At 40.6% G+C, this 20,266-nt stretch overlaps 1 protein-coding gene across 3 annotated transcripts in view; it reads right to left on the bottom strand.

Moving 5' to 3' along the window:
• Positions 1 to 13,515: 13,515 nt before the first annotated feature.
• Tex15 (testis expressed 15, meiosis and synapsis associated) overlaps positions 13,516 to 20,266 on the bottom strand; it is a 70,850-nt gene continuing 64,099 nt past the window's right edge. For all 3 annotated transcript variants that reach the window (XM_059244865.1, XM_059244866.1, XM_059244867.1), the window contains 3 exons: positions 19,538 to 19,590; positions 16,504 to 17,747; positions 13,516 to 13,598 (listed from right to left, as the gene is read on the bottom strand). In XM_059244865.1, the coding sequence (XP_059100848.1) occupies positions 13,561 to 13,598; positions 16,504 to 17,747; positions 19,538 to 19,590 (1,335 nt within the window). In that variant the 3' untranslated portion in view covers positions 13,516 to 13,560. The remainder of the gene's footprint in view (positions 13,599 to 16,503; positions 17,748 to 19,537; positions 19,591 to 20,266) is intronic.

Raw genomic sequence — 20,266 nt, 5'->3', positions numbered from 1 at the left:
TTTATAAAACAGAGGCTAGCCACTGAGACCTTGTGAAGCTGCACTAAATGACCGTGCACCCTCTGTCTGAACTGTGTTCAGCAGCTGCTGAACTCACGTGGTAAACAGCATCCTGTATCAAGAGGCAGGGGTTCCTGCGTTGGATTCCTGAGTTGGTTTTGCCCCTGTCTCAGCATGGGGCAAATCCCCAAACAGCCTCAAGCTGCAGATTTGTCTGTCATCCGTTGAAATGAATGAGCACAATCTTTGTCAGTTGTGGAGAGTAAATGAATGTTTAATGTTGCGAGGGGGAGGCTCGTGTCATGCATGGCACACGTTTGGAAGTCGGAGAACAACTTCGTGGAGTGGGTTCTCTCCAGCTCTAGGTGGGGTCTGGGCATCGTACTCAGGTTGCAAGGCTTGGAGGCAAGCACCTTCCCCCCCACATCTCTGCAGGCCTTGATTTTTCTTTTCTTTTCTTTCTTTTCTTTCTTTCTTTCTTTCTTTCTTTCTTTCTTTCTTTCTTTCTTTCTTTCTTTCTTTCTTTCTTTCTTCCTTCCTTCCTTCCTTCCTTCCTTCTTTCTTTCTTTCTTTCTTTCTTTCTTTCTTTCTTTCCTTTCTTCCTTCCTTCCTTTCTCTCTCTCTCTCTCTCTCTCTTTCTTTCTTTCTTTTTTTTAAAACAAGGTTTCTTGTATTCCAGGCTAGCTACTTGCTCTGTAACTGAGGATGACCTTGAACTAATCCTCCTGTCTCCACCTCCCAGATTCTGGGATTACAGGGATATGCTACCACACCTGGCTCAAAGCTGAAATACAGTAAAAAGTGTATGTTGAGTAGTTCAGTAATGTATTATTTTTCTTATTTCTTTTAGAGAGTGATTGCATCAAAAGGATATCATCGGAACTGAACCCTGAACTTTCTCCCCAGGCAAATCCCTTTGAAGTTGCCTGAAGAAGGGGAAAGGTGTGTGTGTGTGTGTGTGTGTGTGTGTGTGTGTGTGTGTGTGTGTGTAAAGCTAACAATGACTGTAGTCTCTGAGGTTAGACTACACAGGTTTATGGAATTCTTTTTTTTTTTAAAGACTTATTTGTTTCTTTATTATGTATATAATACTCTGCCAGAGTGTATGCCTGCAGGCCTGAAGAGGGCACCAGATCTCATTATAGATGGTTGTGAGCCACCATGGAGTTGCTAGGAATTGAATTCATGACCTGTGGAAGAACAGCCAATGCTCTTAACCTCTGAGCCATATCCCTCCAGGTTTAAAGAAGGATGGCTTTGCCTAAGCCTGAAAAGCTCAGGGTGGAATAAGAATTATTTCCTGAATTCTTGGAGATCAAAGAATGCTGCCTGAGGAGAAATGGGAACCCCATGGAGGTCAGGGAAGGAGATCCTTGAAAACAAGTGTGTGACATGAGTGAATGTTGGAGGCAGTAGGAGAGTCTGTTAAAATATAACTTCTGAAATGTTTTACTAAGTAGTACACAGAGAGAGAAACCCCCAGACAGTTCTCACTGTGTGCCACAAGATGGACCTTGCGAGCTTCCTGCGGTTTTGTGTTTTACAGTCATGCCGCACCACATGGATGTCTTTCTTGTGAAGTGTGGGTATTACCAGGGAACTCAGGCTTCCTTTTAATGGGTTCTTTTCTTTTTTTTCTTTTTCTTTTTTTTTTTGGTTTGTTTAGGTTTTTGAGACAGGGTTTCTCTGTGTAGCTTTGGTGCCTGTCCTGGAACTCACTTGGTAGCCCAGGCTGGCCTCGAACTCATAGAGATCCGCCTGGCTCTGCCTCCGGAGTTCTGGGATTAAAGGCGTGGGCCACCACCGCCCGGCGGTTCTTTGTCTTATTAATAAAAGAATTTGAAAACGGAAGGAAGCACGGGAAGCTGTTCATCAGAGTTTGAGAGAAAACAAGCGGGCAGGTGAGGCGCAGACCTTGGCACTTTTGAGCAGGAGGGAAACCGGGAAGAGGAATCCCGCCTCCTGAGGTCAGGCTAAGAGAGCAGGCAGCTTCCGCGTTGGGAGCTGGCTGCAAGGCAGTGAGGGTGGAGAAGGCTTCGGAGGAAAGAGAAAAAAGGACGCCCGGACGGTCAGGAAAGAGGTCTAACGTTAAGAAAGGGAGCGCGCCGCCGGGCGGTGATGGCGCACGCCTTTAATCCCAGCACTCGGGAGGCAGAGCCAGGCGGATCTCTGTGAGTTCGAGGCCAGCCTGGGCTACCAAGTGAGTTCCAGGCGAGGCGCAAAGCTACACAGAGAAACCCTGTCTCGAAAAACCAAAAAAAAAAAAAAAAAAAAAAAAGAAAGGGAGCGCATTCCCAAGGCATGGGGAAAGCTCCCAAGGTGCTGGCCCTCGGGGTTCCTGAGCCATTAGCAGCAGAGCGCCCTGTGCTCTCCCCGGGAGACTGTGGCAGGCCTTTCCCACACTTGCTCTGTGGGTTGGAGGAAGCCTCTCTGCCCACTGGCTTCCTTCACATGCTAAGTTCGATGCAGCTCTTGGCAGTCTCTGTGCTCACTCCCAGATGCCTTGCGCCCTGGAGCGGAAGTGCCCCTCTTGCCTGCTAGTGTTGGGACCGAGGTGCACGCCACTGCATCTAGGAAGTGAAGACCTTCTAGGAGGTGAAGAGCGCTCCCAGAACACGCTCTTGCACACTATACGTTTTGCATGTTTCTACTCCATCCTTCAATAACCCCATGAAGGAAATACTACCCTCCATCTCACAGACGAGGGAAGATACACAAACAGGGATGATACACAAGCATGGGATGTAGTAAGGCGCTAGCCTAGCGGCAGGAGCATTGTGTTTGGTCCCCCAAACCACACACAGCGTCCCCATTCATATATCTGACAAGGGATTGATAATTAGAATAAATAAATAACTTAAAAATAAATATTTCCATTAAAAATGGGCAAATGATAGGAATATGACAATAAAATTAATGAATAGACATTAATCAAAATGAGTGCAAACGGCCAACAAATTATAACACAATGTTTTTTTCACTTTCTTAGATTTATAAACTGCTTTGATATATGTTCCTAGTATTTCACACAGTTTTATTTTATCTTATTAATTAAAACTTTATTGTAAAGAACTTGCAAGTTAAAAAAAACAAAAAACATTATGCTGTGAGATTATCCAGACCTTCAGAAGTTTATACATCTCAAGGAACCTCTATACGGTTACAACATCCATGCTGAAGCTGCAGAGATTCACATTAGATTTTATACTTGTACTATCAATTATATTTTTATGCATGTATCCACAGAAACCAAAGCAAAATGAAACTGAAAAATCCATGGCAGAATTAAAACGAGAAAAACATTAGCTTGATACTCGGAACTCCATATCCTGTGCCTGCATTCAGCCCTTCCTCATGCTCTAATGCTTAGCTCTTTCTTGTTTTTCTACCTGTTCTACTGTAGCCACATGTACGTTTGTTTATATATTATAGGTTAGGAGCCGTATGAGTGAGACTGTGCACTTTTGCTCTTTGAAGTTGTATGACCTCAATATTATACATTATACATTCCAACTCCGTTTTCCTGCAAATTTGGTGATTTCATTTTTCTTTAGAGCTGAGAAGTATTCCGTTTTATTTATGTAGCAGATTTTCATTATCCATCATCTGTTGATGGGCAATTAGGTCAGTTCCATTTTCTGTCTATAGTGAATAGAGCAGCAATAAACATGGGGGTGTAAATATCTCTGGAAGGGTATAGAGTTCTCTGTGTACAAGCCCAGGATTGGTCTAGATGAATCATGTGGTAGTTCTGTTTTATTCTTTTGAGGAACGTTCCAACAGGCTTCCATAATGTCTTTATTAATTTGTGCCTCCTCTAGGCAGTGAATAGGGCTCCCCTTTTTTACATCTCCAACACTCATCAGATTTTTTTCCTTTTTCTATTTTTAGTTTTTGAGACAGGGTTTCTCTTCTGTAGACGAATTGCTAACCAGTCTTATTAAATAAAAAACACGGAGCCAGATATAGGAGTGAAAACCTGAGAGATCTGGGAAATAGGAAAAGCCACAAGCTAACTTCACCTCACCAACTCCGCAGCTTCCAAAGAGAGCTACTTCCTGTATACTCACACCTGTATGCCTTTCTGTTCTGTTCTCTCATTGGCTCTCTCAGCCCAGCTATATCACTTCTTCTTCCTGCCCAGCTCTGTCACTTCCTGTCTGTACAGACCTCCAGACCTCTATGGTTAGTGCTGGGATTAAAGGCGTGTGTCACCATCTTGGCTCTGTTCCCCAGTATGGCCTTGAACTCACAGAGATCCAGACAGATCCCTGCCTCCCAAGTGATAGGACTAAAGGTGTGTGCTACCATTGCCTGACTTCTATGTTTACTTAGAGTGGTTGGCTTTTTTCACTGATCCTCAGATAAATTTTATTGGGGGACACAATACATCATCACACTCTTCAGTTGAGAAAATGCTGCCATCAGATTGACCTGTGGTGTATTTTCTGAATGGATGATTGATGTAGGAGGGCCGGGCTCTCTGTGGTGTGGTGGTGGGTGTTTGTGTGTCTTGGGAACCATTAAAAAAGCAAGCAGAGCAAGTCATAGGGAGCAAGCCAGTGAGCCGCACTCCTCCATGGCCTCTGCATCAGTTCCTGCCCTCAGGTTCCTGCACTGATTTCCCCAGATAACAGACTACAATTGGTAAAATCTAATAAGCCCTTTACTTCCCAAGTTGATTTTGGTCATGGTGCTTTATCATAGCAATAGAGACCCTAACTAACAGCACCCTTTCATGATAAAAGATCTGGAGGAATTAGGAACAGCTAGACTATACCTTGGGATAATAAAAACCATATACAACAGACCTATTTTTTGAGAAAAAAAATAGAAACAAAATCCTATTCACAATAGCTTGAAAAAGAATAAAGGGAGAAACCTAACCAAGGAAGCGAAACCTCTCCAATGCAAACTTCAACACACTGACCAAAGAAATTACAGAAGATACCAGACAATGGAAAGACTTCCCATGCTCTTGGATTGACAGAATTCATATTGTCAAGTGGCTATATTACCAACATAATCTACAGAGCCAATGTAATACCCATCAAAATTCTGAAATTCTTTATAGAACAAAAAAAAAAAAAAATCCGAAAGCTCATATGGAAACACAAAAGACCACAGAAAGAACACTGCTGGAAATATCAGAGTACTTGACTTAAATTATATTACAGAGCTGTACGAACAAAAACAGCATGGTACTGGCACAGAGACATGTAGAACAATGGAATAGAATAGAGAACACAAATAAACCCACCCAGGTATGGAGGATTGCCTTGATTATTAATTGATGTAGGAGGGCTCAGCCTACTGTGTACAGGAGGTGGTTGTAGGCTGTATGAGAAAGTTAGCAAAGCATGGGGTTGGGAATGAGTCAGCCAACAAACAGCATTACTTCATGGTGTTTGGGGCAAGTTCCTGCTTGAGTTCTTGCCCTGACTTCCTTCAATGATGTAACATGGAAGCATAAGCCAGATACATCCTTTACTTTTGGTCAGAATGTTTTATCACTGCAACAGAATGAAATTAGAACAGCTGTCCACCATAAGACTCGATTGGTGAAGATACCACTCGCTTTGGACACAGGACGTAGAAAAACCAAAGTCAACTGACCAGAAAACTACCCCAGTTGGCTAGCTTCAGTAATGCTGCAAGGAACAGTATAAACTACTGGGGAAGAAAATATTATCAATGGTCTAGTCTGTCAATGGACTCTACATTCTACAATACCAATCTTCTTCTTGGCAAGATGTGCCCAGGGAGGCAACAGTGGCATAAGTGTTAAAGAGGTAAGAAACTCCTTTCTGATAGGATCCTGGAAACTTGTCAAAAGCTAATGACTGGGGAGATCATATACCTTAGAAGGGAATGATCTATTTTGCTAAATGGTCATGTTATCAAGCTGCCTTTTAAAGACTTAAGTTTATACTCCTCAGTTTGTGTTGCTCATTTTTTTAAACTTTTATTATTAAATGAAACTAGAAAAGTGTATGATGTATATGTGTGTAAATATGTATGATGTAGATATGTGTATGCGTGATGTATGTGTGTGTGTGTGTGTGTGTGTGCATGTGCACATTCATGTAGGTGAGAATAGATCTGTGCTTGCCAAGACAAACATGTGAAGGTCAGTCTTTGCCTTCCACCTTGTTTGAGGCAGGGTCTCTTCTTTGTTGTTCACTGTTGAAATATCAAGTTAGCTGGCCCACAGTTTCAGGGCATTCTCCTGTATCCACCTCCCCTTGCTGTAGGAACAGTGAGCTCAGCTTTTACATGGGTTCTGGGGATTCAAACTCAGGTTCTCAGACTTGTTCAGCAAGCACTTTACCTGTTGAGCCATCTCCCCAGACCATATTGTTCTTAACGTTAGTCAGAGAGTTTCTTTTTGCAGTGGCTAGTCGTAATGCTGAAACTCATAACTCATCAAATTTCTGAATATGAGTAACTGTGAGTGCTCAGTTGTAGAGAAATCTATATCGGCCTCAACCCATCCAAGTCTCAGAGCACATCACAGAAGGACAGGAAAGGATGTAAGAGCTGGCAGATTGGGAGAAGAGCTGTAATATGCTGACTTCTAGACATAACATGGCTGTCACACACATCAACTCACAGCAGCTGTGGTTGCTTGTGGAAGACTTTGCACAAGATCGAGCCAGTCAAAATTCCATATGGCTTGGGGTGGAGCTGGAGCCTTAGCAGAGGAGTTGCTAGCTACAGAGGAAGAGTTACTCTTTTGGAAACACGGCTTACGGTAAGTGGTCCATAATCAGTGGATAGCCCCATACTGGGCACGTGGGTAGAACTAATGAAATCTGGAGTTATTATAAACCAAAGGGAAAAAAAGAAGACATGAAATTGAGAGCAATATGAGGCAGGGGCAATAAAGGGAATTGGAAAGAGGTAGTGGTGGGTAGATATGATCTAAATATGTTGTATCTGTGGCTGGAGAGATGGCTCAGCAGTTAAGAGCACTTGCTATTTTTGCAGAGGACCTTTGGTTACAAGAATCACATGGTAGTGCATAACCAGCTGTAATTCCAGTTCCAGGGAATCTGACACCCTCTTCTGGTCACCTCAGAACACCAGCCATGTATGTGGTGCACATACATTCTTGCAGGCAGAACACCCATACACAAAAAAGTTAAAATTAAAAAATAAAAATCAGTTAACCAAAAATAACAAAAAATATAATCTAGGAAAAACCAAAAAGCACTGTCTGTGGACTGATAATCTGAAGAATCAAGGAAACATCCAGAGAAGGGAACCAAACCAACCATCAAAGAGTGGCAGGGAAGGACCTTAACAGAGTCCAGACAAGAACCAACAAATCAGACTTGTTAAGTTTCATGTTCCATGTCTCCACCCAACTCTCATTTCCTCTCCAGCTAGCTTTCACTTCCTTTCCACCCAGCTCTCCCTTCCCCTCCATCTAGTTCTCACTTCCTTTGCACCCAGCTTTCACTTCCTCTCCAGCTAGCTCTCACTTCCTCTCCATTTAGCTCTCACTTCCTTTCCACCCAGCTTTCACTTCCTCTCCACCTAGCTTTCACTTCCTCTTCAGCTAGCTCTCACTTTCTCTCCATTTATCTCTCACTTCCTTTCCACCCAGCTTTCACTTCCTCTCCACCTAGCTCTCACTTCCTCTCCAGCTACCTCTCACTTCCTGTCCACCCAGTGCTCACTTCCTCTCCACCTAGCTCTCACTTCCTCTCGACCCAGGTTTTACTTCCTCTCCACCTAGCTATCACTTCCTCTCCACCCAGCTCTCACTTCCTCTCCACCTAGCTATTACTTCCTGTTTATCCCATCATTGTCTAACTTGTGAGGTTATTTTGGCAGGCCAACTTGGCCTTGCTCTGTTCTTACCCTACATTGTCTTCTCCTTTTTTCCTCTTCCTTTTTTCAAGATTTAGGAATTACAGACAGTTGTGAGCTGCCAAACCCGGGTCCTCTGGAAGAGCAGCCAGTGCTCTTAACCACTGAGTCATCTAGCCCCTGCTTTTTCTTCTTCTAAAGAACATAATCTGTTCTGGTTTACAAACCAGATATAAAAATGCAGTAGAATAAAGACTACTACACTACCCATAACTATAGAAAAGTACAAAGGAGCCGGGCGGTGGTGGCGCACGCCTTTAATCCCAGTACTCAGGAGGCAGAGCCAGGTGGATCTCTGTGAGTTCGAGGAAAGGCGCAAAGCTACACAGAGAAACCCTGTCTCAAAAAACCAAAAAAAAAAAAAAAAAAAAAAGAAAAGTACAAAGGAGATATGAGAGTGGTAGGGAGAGAAGCAGCCAGATTCAGGAAAAAAATGTGAGGAAGGGGGAAAAAAGGCATTAAAAATCTGATTACAAGACAAGGGAAAATACTTAAAGAAGAGCAACAAAAAATAAAAACAGATTTAAAAACAATACTCAGAATTCAAGATGAAAGAGAGACATGAAGGGGGAAGGGGGAGAGAGAAAGGAGAGCAAACACGGACAGTGAGGCCCCTCTCTGGTCCAACCTGGTGCCTGCAGTTTTGGGTTGGTGGCGGTGTTTTGGATATGGATGCTTGTTGTATGTAGTTCCTGTTTGTTCTCCTGTCGGTGCTGTATGTGGACTGAGAGCTGGACTGGTCATGAGTACACAGCATCAGAGTTCACGTTGACGCTTCCTGCCGGCCCAATGTGCTTTGTGACCTGTAGGCTAGGCAGGCTGCCACTCAGGCTAGAGGTTCCCCAGTGTGTGGGGCAGAGAACATGCATGCTTAAGTCTTCTGAGTGTATTAGAAAGCAGGGGAAACCAATGGCACCGAATTCTAAATCAAGAGGGATAATGGAGTACCCAGCGCTCTGCCTGCTGGTCCTATCACTTGAACCCCACCCCACCGCCCTCACAGGAAACCTCACTGGGGTAAGGAGAAAGGTGAAGGCTCGGATCCAAGGGACCTGGACTCAGAGGTCTCACTTCTGAAGAGCAATAAACCAACGGCTGTGGTATGGACGCAGCTCTGGAAGCCAAGCAGCGGTTCACGGCTTGGACTTAGAGCATCCGCCATTTGCTGTAATACGCCTATGATGCACACACACCACCAGACACTCCAAAGGGTTGACTTCCTACCTGAGCGCTGTAGTTTGCACCCAGTGATCTTCGCCTCCACAGCTGCCTCTGGTGACTGTCTCCCATCCACTGGGACACCACGATGCCTGACGTGATTTTTTTCCAGGTATGTAGTTCAGCTTAAAAAGTCGGCCCCTTCTCCAGATGGTGCTTGCCTACAGCACTAACTTTAGAAGCAAAGCAGTGGATTTCTTCACCAATGCCAGCCTGCCACACAAGTGGCTGTAACACCAAGTGCTCCCACTGGATTTAAGGCTTGGAGGATTATGGGTTTCCCCGATGGCTAGAACTGTGAATCACCTCATTCACCTGTTTAGAGTAGGGTTGGAGCTCTACACCTTTCTTTTCCTCTGTATTTATTACCTGTTTCTCTATGCTTTTCCGATTTCTGGCCACTCTCCATTCCCCAGGCTCTTCCTCTTTTCTCCTGTGTTAGACTCTCCATTATTAGTCAAACCCTTCCGATCTCCGACTTGACATGAAATTTTTTCTTGTGCCTTTTTAATTTTTTATGCCTAGATCATCTGTGAGATAGTTTATTAGCTCTTGTTTTGTTCAGTCATCGTGAGGGACCAGTTAAAGATGCAGATCATGAAGGAAATATCACACAAACTCAAAATGAAGGATGTTAAAATTTTCATACACGCAGGCAAAACATAAAATGAATAAATCTAATAAGAAATTAAAAAAGCAAAACAATTGTTGGACAGAATATAGAGAAATTGGAACCCTTGCTCACTGCCAAGAGGAATATAAAACGTGGCAGCCTGTATGGAACAGTTATGGTATTTCCTTGAAAAATTAAAAATCGGATTACCATTCAACTCAGTATACTACTTTCAAAATGTAAGCCTAAGAACTGAAAGCTTGGTCTTCAGTATTTGTACACTCATGTTCGTGTGGTAGGATTACATACAACAGCCAGAAGCTAGAGCCACACAAATGCGCATCAAAGGATGACTAGGAAATCCAGTGAGTATATGTGCACATCAGCATGTCGTTTCACAGTCAGTTCTGAGAGTGAGGGGACATGGTTCAGTCAGGAAGGTGCTTGTAGTAGTACGAGCATGAAGACCTGAGTGTCTGGATTTCCGGCACCCACGTAAAGTCAGGTGTGTTAGCCTGTGTGTGTCATTCCAGCACTAACAGAGTAGAGGTAGGATTCTGGGGACTTCTGGCCAGCCAGTTTAGTGCAATCATTGAGTTCAAGGTTCAGTTAAAGACCCAGTCTCAAAAATAATGTGAAGAACATTTAAAGAAGACATTTGGTGTTAACCTCTGACCTCTACACTTGTGTATGTGCACCCCACAGAAAACTGACATGCTACATATGGATGGATGAACCTGAGGACATGATATTCAGTGAAATAAGACAGTCATATAGAGAAGGACAAAGTATGATTTCACTTACATTCCAATGTGGACAAATCAAAGTAGCAGCATATTACCTGCTGAGGGTTATGGGATGAATGGGAAATTATTGGGTGTAGTTTGGCAACCTGAAAAAAATCTGGGAGACTGGTTGCACAGTAACATGTACTTATGATTTATGACCACTACATAACTGTATACTTAAAAATGAGTTAACTTGGGTGAGCTTTGCCACACTTACAAAAATCACAAAAGCTAGATGTGTAGCATATTCTTAGCATATATGGGGCCCTAGGTTCAATCCCAATCCCAGAGGGTAGGGGGAGTCAATAGTTGTACTGGAAGAACGAGTATTGTGAAATCTGCCTGTACCTCTTTTTCACTCCTGGGGTACTGTGGTTGGGCTGCTGTGTGTTGACAGGATGCTATGTTAGATCTACCTTGTTAAGGATGTGTTCAGCAACTGCAGTCTTTTCGCAGGAGGTCTTTTTTACCTTTCCATGTGACATCAGTAGAACACTTTTAACTATAAAATACTCCCAACGCACCCCTTTCTATGTAAAGACCTTCTCTTTGTGTAACATAACATACTGTTCAAGGTTCAGCCTAGGTTGGCATCACTCTTAGAAACATCCCCAAGTCCACCAGGATGAAGTTTTAATCCTCCCCAAGACCCGTAACACCATGTTTTAGTACCTACACCATACTATCTCACTATAATGGCTGGTGATTGCATGCCTGCCCCCACCTCATAGATTGTAGGTAAATTTAGACCCAGAAATGTTTTACCAGTTGTCCCAAATGCCCATCATATTGTTGAGTAGCAATATAAAACACTAAATAAGCAACTTGTTCCCAACCTGAATGCTGACTAAATTGAATGTTAGGTTTTAATTTTTAATCAAGCCATTCTGTTAGCATCTTTTCTGGAGTGTTTGAAAATTTCAATTAATTTTTACTTGTCCATCTATCTGTGTAGGTATGGGTGTGACAGAGCATGGGTGTGGATGTCAGAGGACAACTTGAAGGATGAGGTTCTCTCCTGCCAAATGTAAATCCCAGGGATCAAACTGTCAGGTTTGGCAGCAGGTGCCTTTACTCATGGATCCACCTTACTGACATTTTCTTTTCTTTTTTTTTTAAGGTAGGGTTCCTCTATAAAGCCTTGGTTGTCCTGAAACTTGCTCTGTAGACCAGGCTGGCTTCCTGCCTCTGCTTCCCAAGTGCTGGGATTAAAGACATGCACCACCACTGCCCGTCCATCTTCTTTCCTTCCTCTCTTCACTTCTCTGTTCTTGCAAAGTCTCACTATACAGCTGGGCTGGCCTTGAACTCACAGAGAGCTGTCTGCTTCTACCTCCTGAGTGCTACACAGCCGTTCTTGAAGTACTGTTTTTCAGTGACATATTCAAATGAAACATTTATGATTAAATCCCACCTGTTACCACATTGTTTTCTACTTGGCTGTTCAGTAGATAGTTAAATTATCGTGAAAACTTTTTCATACTGTACCTATTTGGATCAAAACCCCACGAAGCATGGTAAGATATTAGTTTCCAGTTGTCCTATTTTTGACCTAAAAACTGGTGATAAAGACCACAAAATAAAGCCGATTGAGATGGCTCAGTGGTTTAAAAGCATTTGCTGCCAAGCCTGATGACTGTGTTTGACCCCCCAGGACTTATGTGGTGGATGAAAACTCCTAAGTTGTTCTCTGACCTCTACACATGTATCATGGCATGTGTGAGCATGCACATGCAACATGCACACAAAAACACATTTTAAAAACACATAAAAATAAAAGACTGAGCAAGTCAGTGTACATTCAGTGGAGTATTTTACTGAGCCAAAAGTTAAGAGGTAAATTCTATGGTCACTCTAAAGGCTTATTCTGGGGGAATCTCTGAAGTTTTTTTCTGAATTGAAAATTGAGTTTGTCTATATTAAAACAAGACTGAAATATATGGCCTTTGGAGACTTGTGCAAGATACTGCAGGAACACTGGAACTACTATTTGCATTACTTCAGAAAGTCTCTTGTACAGCAGGGCAAACTACAAGTTGAGAAAGGTTTTCTCAGTGTTGACTTGACTGAACCAACACAGAAATGGTTGCTGAGCTTGAATAAAGGTAATGTATGTGTAGACACTGCTGAAGATGGCTACATTCTGTATCTTGTTTGGTAATAATTACTACCAAGAAAAACTTCACTTGTACAGAACGTTGAAGGTGAAAATAACTACAACATTAAAACCGTATTTCTGCAGAATTATTTGAACCATTTCAATATGGGTTAAATTAAGTGTAAACATGCAAAGTGTTAAAAAATTAAAAGAACCATCCAAATATTCAAGAAATTGAGGAGAGAGCCTCTTGTGAAAAATGTCTCTCAAGGCTAACCTCAACTTAAGCAAACAATGAAAACATGAGCTATTTTTTGTGTTTATAAACATTTTGAGCAAAAATAATATATTTAATGAAATTAAAGGAGCTCACCATAATATAAGATTATAAATTAAATGAATAAAGCACCAAGAATTATCAAATAACTGGTCTGATGACTAATGAAAAAAAAATTTCCTCTTAAGCCCAATAAAAATGGTAAAACACTGGCAGTGATGCTGCACGCCTTTAAGCCCAGCACTCCGGAGACAGAGCCAGGTGGATCTGAGTTGGAGGCCAGCCTGGTCTATAGAGCAAGTTCCAGGACAGGCAAGGCTACACAGAGAAACCCTGTCTCAGAAAAAGAAAAAAAAAAAAAAAGGTAAAACATCATAAACTAGGTATTGAAAACAGAAGCAAATCCTGGTTTTAAAGATTTTTGCCATTGCTGCTTAATGTTGATAATATTGAATGTTGAAACAAGCCCCTTTATTACTGCACAGAAGTAATTTTGCTTGGTTCAGATTTTAAAAATTAATTTCCCATTATCTTATGTGATACACTATTATAATTAAACATCCCACATTTATATACATTTAAAAGTACTAAACACTAAAATAAGAAAATACGCAGGTGTAAAAAAATACAGAGGCAAAAATGCTTGGGAAAACTTAAATTGCTTTTATTTCAGTAGGAAGATTTATTCTTAATGCCTTGGTGGAAATGGGTTCTGTTGCCATGGAGCTGGAAGATAAAAAAACAAAAATATTTGAGGTATATTAAGGATATAGACTAATGCTAAGTAGTAGTACAGTAGAAAGAGTCTGAGATTAAGTTAAAGCCAAAGAGGTTAAGATCAAATTGTACACCTGCCATTTATCAGTCATAGGATCTTGAGGAAGTTATCTAAAGTTCTGTGGGTGAAGAGTTCCCTCATCTTTATCCCAGGTATTCATGAGAATCAATATAATAAAGGACATAATTATGTTTGGCACACAGGTTTCAAGTATTGTCTATTAGTTCCATTCTCTGGTGTAAAACACAAGCATCCTAAGCAATAGAGGTGTAAAAAAGATTTTGACATCTTTTAGGTATGCATGTACTGTAACAGGTAACTTCTGTGGACTGTTTACACTACTGAAAACTAGAAGACAAGCTTGCAATACTGCAATTTGTCTTCTGTTTTAAAGAGTAATTTCATAATATTTAATATATGTTTTCTTTTTCATTGGCTCAAGGAAGCAATAAGTAAGATTTCTGAGTCACAGCTGGGCTTGATCCTGCAGTGACCTTTTCTTACTATCACAAATGGTTTAGCTATTAGTAACACAATGCCCAAACCATGACTACCTTTGTGAAAATTACAATCAAGAGTCTCCATTTCAGAAACTGAAGTGTCTAAATAATTTTTCTTTGAGACAGAGTTTCTCTGTGTATCCCTGGCTGTCCTGAAATTCACTCTGCCTGCCTCTGCCTCCTGAGTGTTGGGATTAAACATGTGTGCCGCCACCATCACCACTGGCTTGAAATGTCTAAATTATAAATCTGCCATATCTGTTTGGTGTTTCCCTAACAGCAGCATCAATGGCATCAACCAGAAAGAGAAAAGCACAGCTGCACTTTCTCCCCTCTAGGCTTTCTCAGGCAAACCATTCTGTCTTGTTTGAACTCATCTGGCAGGGCAGGCAGGGAGGGAAGGATAAGGCACCTGGTTTATATTACCACCTCATATATGCCTCTTTACATTAAAGAAGAATGCAGAAAGTATCTCTAATGTACCAGAGGGACCACCAAGCAGATAGCAACAGCTTCAATGGGACCTGACTGTGGAGGCAGCAGAGGTGGGAACTGAGGCTGGGTATACAGGACTTGAACAACTCTGTATTCCAAGAAAGAACTGGAATGATATTTTGAAGTAACTGAGGTAATGCCTTCTTGTCTTCATCTTACTCTGACCGTTGGTCCACTCAGGCACTTTTTAATCTCTAACTCCTCTGAAGAGTTATGTCTGCCCAGACAACCCATTTGGAACTTTCCATCATCCTGTACATGGCCAAGATGCGTAACAGAACAAGTGATGTGTTCTGTCAAAACAAATGCTAGAAGGGTCTCCTGACATTGCCCCTGACAATGACGCCATTGCCATTTTTGTCTGTATGAATGCTGTATTCCTGAGCTTTGGTGCTGGGAGGTCTTTGGGAAAGTCCGCTATTGGTTGCCAGCTATAAGGACTCCAATTTGGCCTTATATGTGTGGTGGTCTGTAATGTTCTCACCTGGGCTCTAACAATTCCATAGTTTATTAATGAATCAGCAATAACTCCAATGTAGCAGTGTTGATATGATCAGATTTCTTTTTTAGTATGTATGTACGTACGTTAGAGTGTCTCATGTGGCCAAGGCAGGCTTCAACCTCACCATACAGTCAGTTCAGTTTCTGAACTGAAACTCCTGACTCCTCTGTTTCTACCTCCCAAGAGTTGGGACTACAGACATGAATCTTCATTCCTGCTGAAGATTTCTAAATTATAAATAGAATTATATCGGGTTGGCATGTCGCTCAGGGAAAGAGTACTTGCCAAGGATGTTTAAGGTCCTGATTTCCACATCAGTAGGGAAAAAAAAATAGACCTATTCAACATTATTTCCATTCCGACTGAGAGAGATAGTATCCCCAAATAAGCTTTTATACTTATTAACATTTAGGATTAGTAAGTTTCAAACAACTTCTTAAAAGAAATTTGCTTGTGATTCTGTATATATTGGTTGCTTTTGTAAAACTAGCTTCAGCAAAATTAGTTTAAAAATGTGTTTTGATTCTGGTTGATCTGAAACATGTAACCAAGACCTGCATTTTGGAGCACCAGCCCCGCAGACATGGTGAGCAGCTCTCGCACTCTGCTGCCAGGCCTTCTTTTTCTAATGGACTACACTCTATGAACTGCGAGACAAACTAGTCTCTGCCCCCCAACTTGGGTTTAATGTGATAGTTTACAAACAGGTGCTTTATAATAGAGACGACAATCTTAGGTTCAAGAGGCAAATGACCAAGTTCTTTTTAAACTAATACCTTCCAATTAATGACTTAATTCACTTATATGAAGGTATTAGAAACTGAGAGAAGGAAAAGGTTGCTTTAAATAATTGATGTTTTACCCCTTTTCCATCTTTGTTTTTTATTCTTTTCTTCCATTTATCAAAATAAAAGCTTCACAATATGAAATCCAGATTATGCAGAAAGTCTCTCCACATAAACTATTACTACTGGCAGTACATGATTAAAATGTTGGAATATTTCAGTATTTCTGCTCATTAATTATTCACATGTGAGGTTAATTTTAAAAAACTATCATGTCATTAAAAAGTTGTATAACTTCTGTAATGGTTTCATCACTGTATGAATTTGACTGTAATTGATTTAGCTGTTCCCTATGGATGGTTATTGAAGGATGTATTAGTGATATCACTAATTTTCTTTTCTGTTTTCTGACTAGAATTGCAGCTTACAACAAAATTCAACTCTGCTCAGTTTATGAACAATTTTACAAGTCTACAACAGAAACTGCTGTATTATCATCCCTTGTGACTACCTTTACATAAATGTAAAGCCAAAAGTAAAAATGAATCTTCCATTGAAACTTCCAACTCACCGTAAGTCCAAGGAACTTGTGGAAGCACACCTGGGTTAGGAGGATAAGGATATGTAGCTTGTGGTACCAGCTGATGAGATGCAAACTGTGAATAAACTGGTTGTTGATAATTGTAAGAAACAGGCATGGGAAATGGAGAATAGCCATTTCCTGGGATAAAGGCATTTGCTTGCGGCTGCCTAGCAAAGTAACTAAAATGTTCAGAGTACGAATGATTAAAATGTGTGTTCTGGACAGAACCTGCAACTGTAGTCATCATGGGAGGAGGAGGAGGTGTCTCGTACGTCGTCATCCCTTGGTACGTGTGAGTAACAGCAGTGCCACTGCCGCTGCTGTACTGATAAAAACACCAAGCATAGTATGGATATGAAGTTCCAAATGAATGCTCAGAAGAATTATATACTGCAGTACACGCGGGCTGTGGAGGTGTGTTCCAGGATGTACCAACTTTCTGAGTCAGGACTTTTGGGTTCTCTCCATCCTGTTCAGAGAGAGTATGTTGTGCTGTTTGATTCACATCAAGGGCTGAGTTCCCATATGAACCAAATGGTGTGGTACTGGGATTCAGTGCATCTTTTATACACATTTCTGGTGACTCAGTTTTTACAAGCTGTGTTTTATCTACTTGCAGGACAGGACTTTTCTCCTGGATACACACAGGTTCTGGAGAGCTGGTAGATAGACAATCTTTAATAGACAAATCTAGTACTTCATTATCTTCATGTTTAAAGCCTGTATCATTCATTTCAAGATTGCTGTGGTTGGCCCTCACAGAATGGGAAGTAGACGCTGATGCATTAGGCACAAGAGGGTCATCATTTCCTGCTCTTATGTTTGAAGGACAGATCTGTGTGTGATCTGTAAGGTTTTCATGCAACTTCTGTGCAGGTGTGTTGTTAGGTGAGCAAGTGGCATCTCTATCCTTTTCGTCACAAGTTACTAAAGGACCGTCTTCCTTATCATTTGTTTCAGCAGCACTAAAATTCCCATTTCTTTTCTTTATGATATTTAAGTTTTCCTGCTGTTCAGTGAGATACTCTGAAACATCACATGAGCTATCTGTCGGCTCTACTTTGCTTTCTGACTTTGGTGTGCAAGTGTCTTGTATGTTTTCAGAAGGTGAAAGTGAGCCAGGTATTGAGCTTTGTCTTTGGACCATTTCTGGAGATGCAGAGTCTCTTTTCGGACTGTCAAATGAATTTGTTCCTGTTTTGTTTTCATCTTTGGGATGAGATGCTGAAGTCCTATTGAGTAATAACAAAAATTCAAGCAACTTTAAAGCTATAGTCATAACATTCTAACAGATAAACATTTGAATTTTCATTGTATAAGAATTCACAGGATTGACATTTTCTCATTTCACTGGGAGTATACAAGTAAAACACTTTCCAGTTTTACTCTCTTGGTTGGAATTCAGATATGGTTCATGTTGGAAGATGATATACTTCACATTTCAAAACATTCCCAATATTGTGTTAGACAGCTAAGTGATCTGAAAAATTTTTAATAAAAGCTTTTAAAAGTAGGAAACTACTACTATTCAGTTATTCAATATAGTTTCTAGTTCATATATACTTCCAACCCACTGGCAAGCTTCATTACTCACGAGTAGTTATCTCTTCCCTTTCCCCATCTCTTTTGGTTTAACTACCTTAGTTGGGGTTCCTACGACCCAATCCATCTCCTTTTTCTTATTAAAACATTCTTTTTATTTATCTTCTGAGAATAAGAAAAGCAGATCTGCAGAATTCTTGCCAATTTAATATACATGGCATTCTTAGTAAGTTTATTTATTTACTTTTTTTTTTTTTTTTTTTTTTTGAGACAGGGTTTCTCTGTGTAGCTTTGGAGCCTTTCCTGGAACTCACTTTGTAGCCCAGGCTGGCCTCAAACTCACAGAGATCAGCCTGGCTCTGTCTCCCCAGCATGTGCCGTCACCACCTGGCTAAGTTTAGTCTTAATCAGGTAATTATGGCACTATGAAGAACCCAAGTATGTTGAGAAAGGAAAAGTAGTGCTATTTCTCCAGAGGTAAGAGGAATTCATCTTTGGCCTAGAGTCTCTATTCCCTCTGAGAAAATCAAAAGGCCCATGTTTTAACCAATATAACCTTAAAAGGCATTTTAATGACAACCCACATTGACATTTAATGCTATATAAACTGCGTTTCCAGAGCAGGTAATTTGTCTTTCTCCTATTTCCAGTGATGACTTTCTGTGCAGACTAACAGCTGCCTAGATGGTCTATCCCTTTGGAGGACAGGCATTCTATGAAGTCAGCCATCTGTGTCGATCTTGTAGCAGAATTAATTTTGTCAAGTTACAGTTTCAATTCTTTAAGTAGCAAATAGTTAGCTATTAACCTAAGCTAATTATTTTGCTGTATATTACCCTCTAGTAGTCCATTTTTATGTCACTTTATAATAATTCAGTCACATATCCTATGAAAAGAATTCTAGAAATGTAGTATTATTTTAAAAGAGGAAAATCAAGAAAGAAATGAAGCTGTTAGTTCTTCCTTTTCATATTTTGCTACTCATTATCTTTCATTAAATGGAAAAAATGGAGATAGTGAGCAACCCCAAATTTTACATATGTAAATGAGAGATAGTAACTCCACTGGCACTACTTAGCAGAAAATGATAAAAACGTAAGCAATATAGTGAATTTCCTATAGTTCACTCATTCAGCTTAAAGAAACAGCCTTTGAGATATTCTATTTTACACTGTTAGGATGTCCTTCTATGAAACAGAATGTTTGTATTATGAATGTCTGTAATATACACAACATTTTAATTAATGTTCCATTTATGTATGATGGCAATTTCTCTTTAATCAATTTTGTAATTTAGTTGGTATGTTAAATCCACAACTTAAAAATTCACTTAATTCAAAACAAACTTCTATGTCTGTCACTTTTGTCTTCTAAGCTACATGTATGATTCAATAATTTACATATAACTACAAATTATTTTTGTTTTTATTATTTGCCCATTTTTCCTTAGTTTTTATGAAAAGGTTGATGCAACTCCTACCTTGGATTCTTAGATTCTGTCTTTTCTCCGTTTCTTACATCTTTCATGGTAACCTATTAAAAAAAAAAATAAAATCCATGTTTTACATTAGTGATGACAAACTGCATTACAATGTAAATCTATTCACCCATTCAAAAACTAGTGGTTCCGCTACACTTACAGTAGTTCACGTTTACAGCTTTCAAAATAAATTGGCAATCTTCTTCTTGCCCACATACTTTAAAGTTTAAAACTAGTTTTGTAGTCAAACTATTCATGACTGTTCCCTCCACGTTTTGTGAGACAGGACTTTATCATGTAGTTCGGGTTGGTCTTGTGATCCTTCTCATCTACTTCCCCAGTGCTGTGACTGCATGCATGTGCCCCCATGACCAACTTACTGTTCCCTTGTTAGTGAACAAGTCACTAAGCCCCTCTGCCTTTTTAGAAATGAATTCCATTCCATTTGATTTGGTGTGCAGACACCTGTATGAGTGTATGTGCTTGTGGAGGTCAGAGGACGGCTTGCAGGGGTTAGTTCTCTCCTTTAGGATCCTGAGTGTAGAACACACATCGCCAGATCCAGGGCAGGTACTTTTATCTGCTAAGCCAACTCCACAGCCCATATACAAATTCTTTTTGTTTTTATTTTTATGTGTACAGGTGTTTTGCCTCCACGTATGTCTGTGTACCACATATATGCAACTATCCATCAATTTTCTAAGGAGTTATCTCTCAAATATAAGAGTA

Source organism: Peromyscus eremicus, chromosome 17 (genome assembly GCF_949786415.1).
Source record: "Peromyscus eremicus chromosome 17, PerEre_H2_v1, whole genome shotgun sequence".
NCBI classification, from domain to species: Eukaryota; Metazoa; Chordata; class Mammalia; order Rodentia; family Cricetidae; genus Peromyscus; species Peromyscus eremicus.
This window is presented reverse-complemented; position numbering and strand designations above follow the sequence as displayed.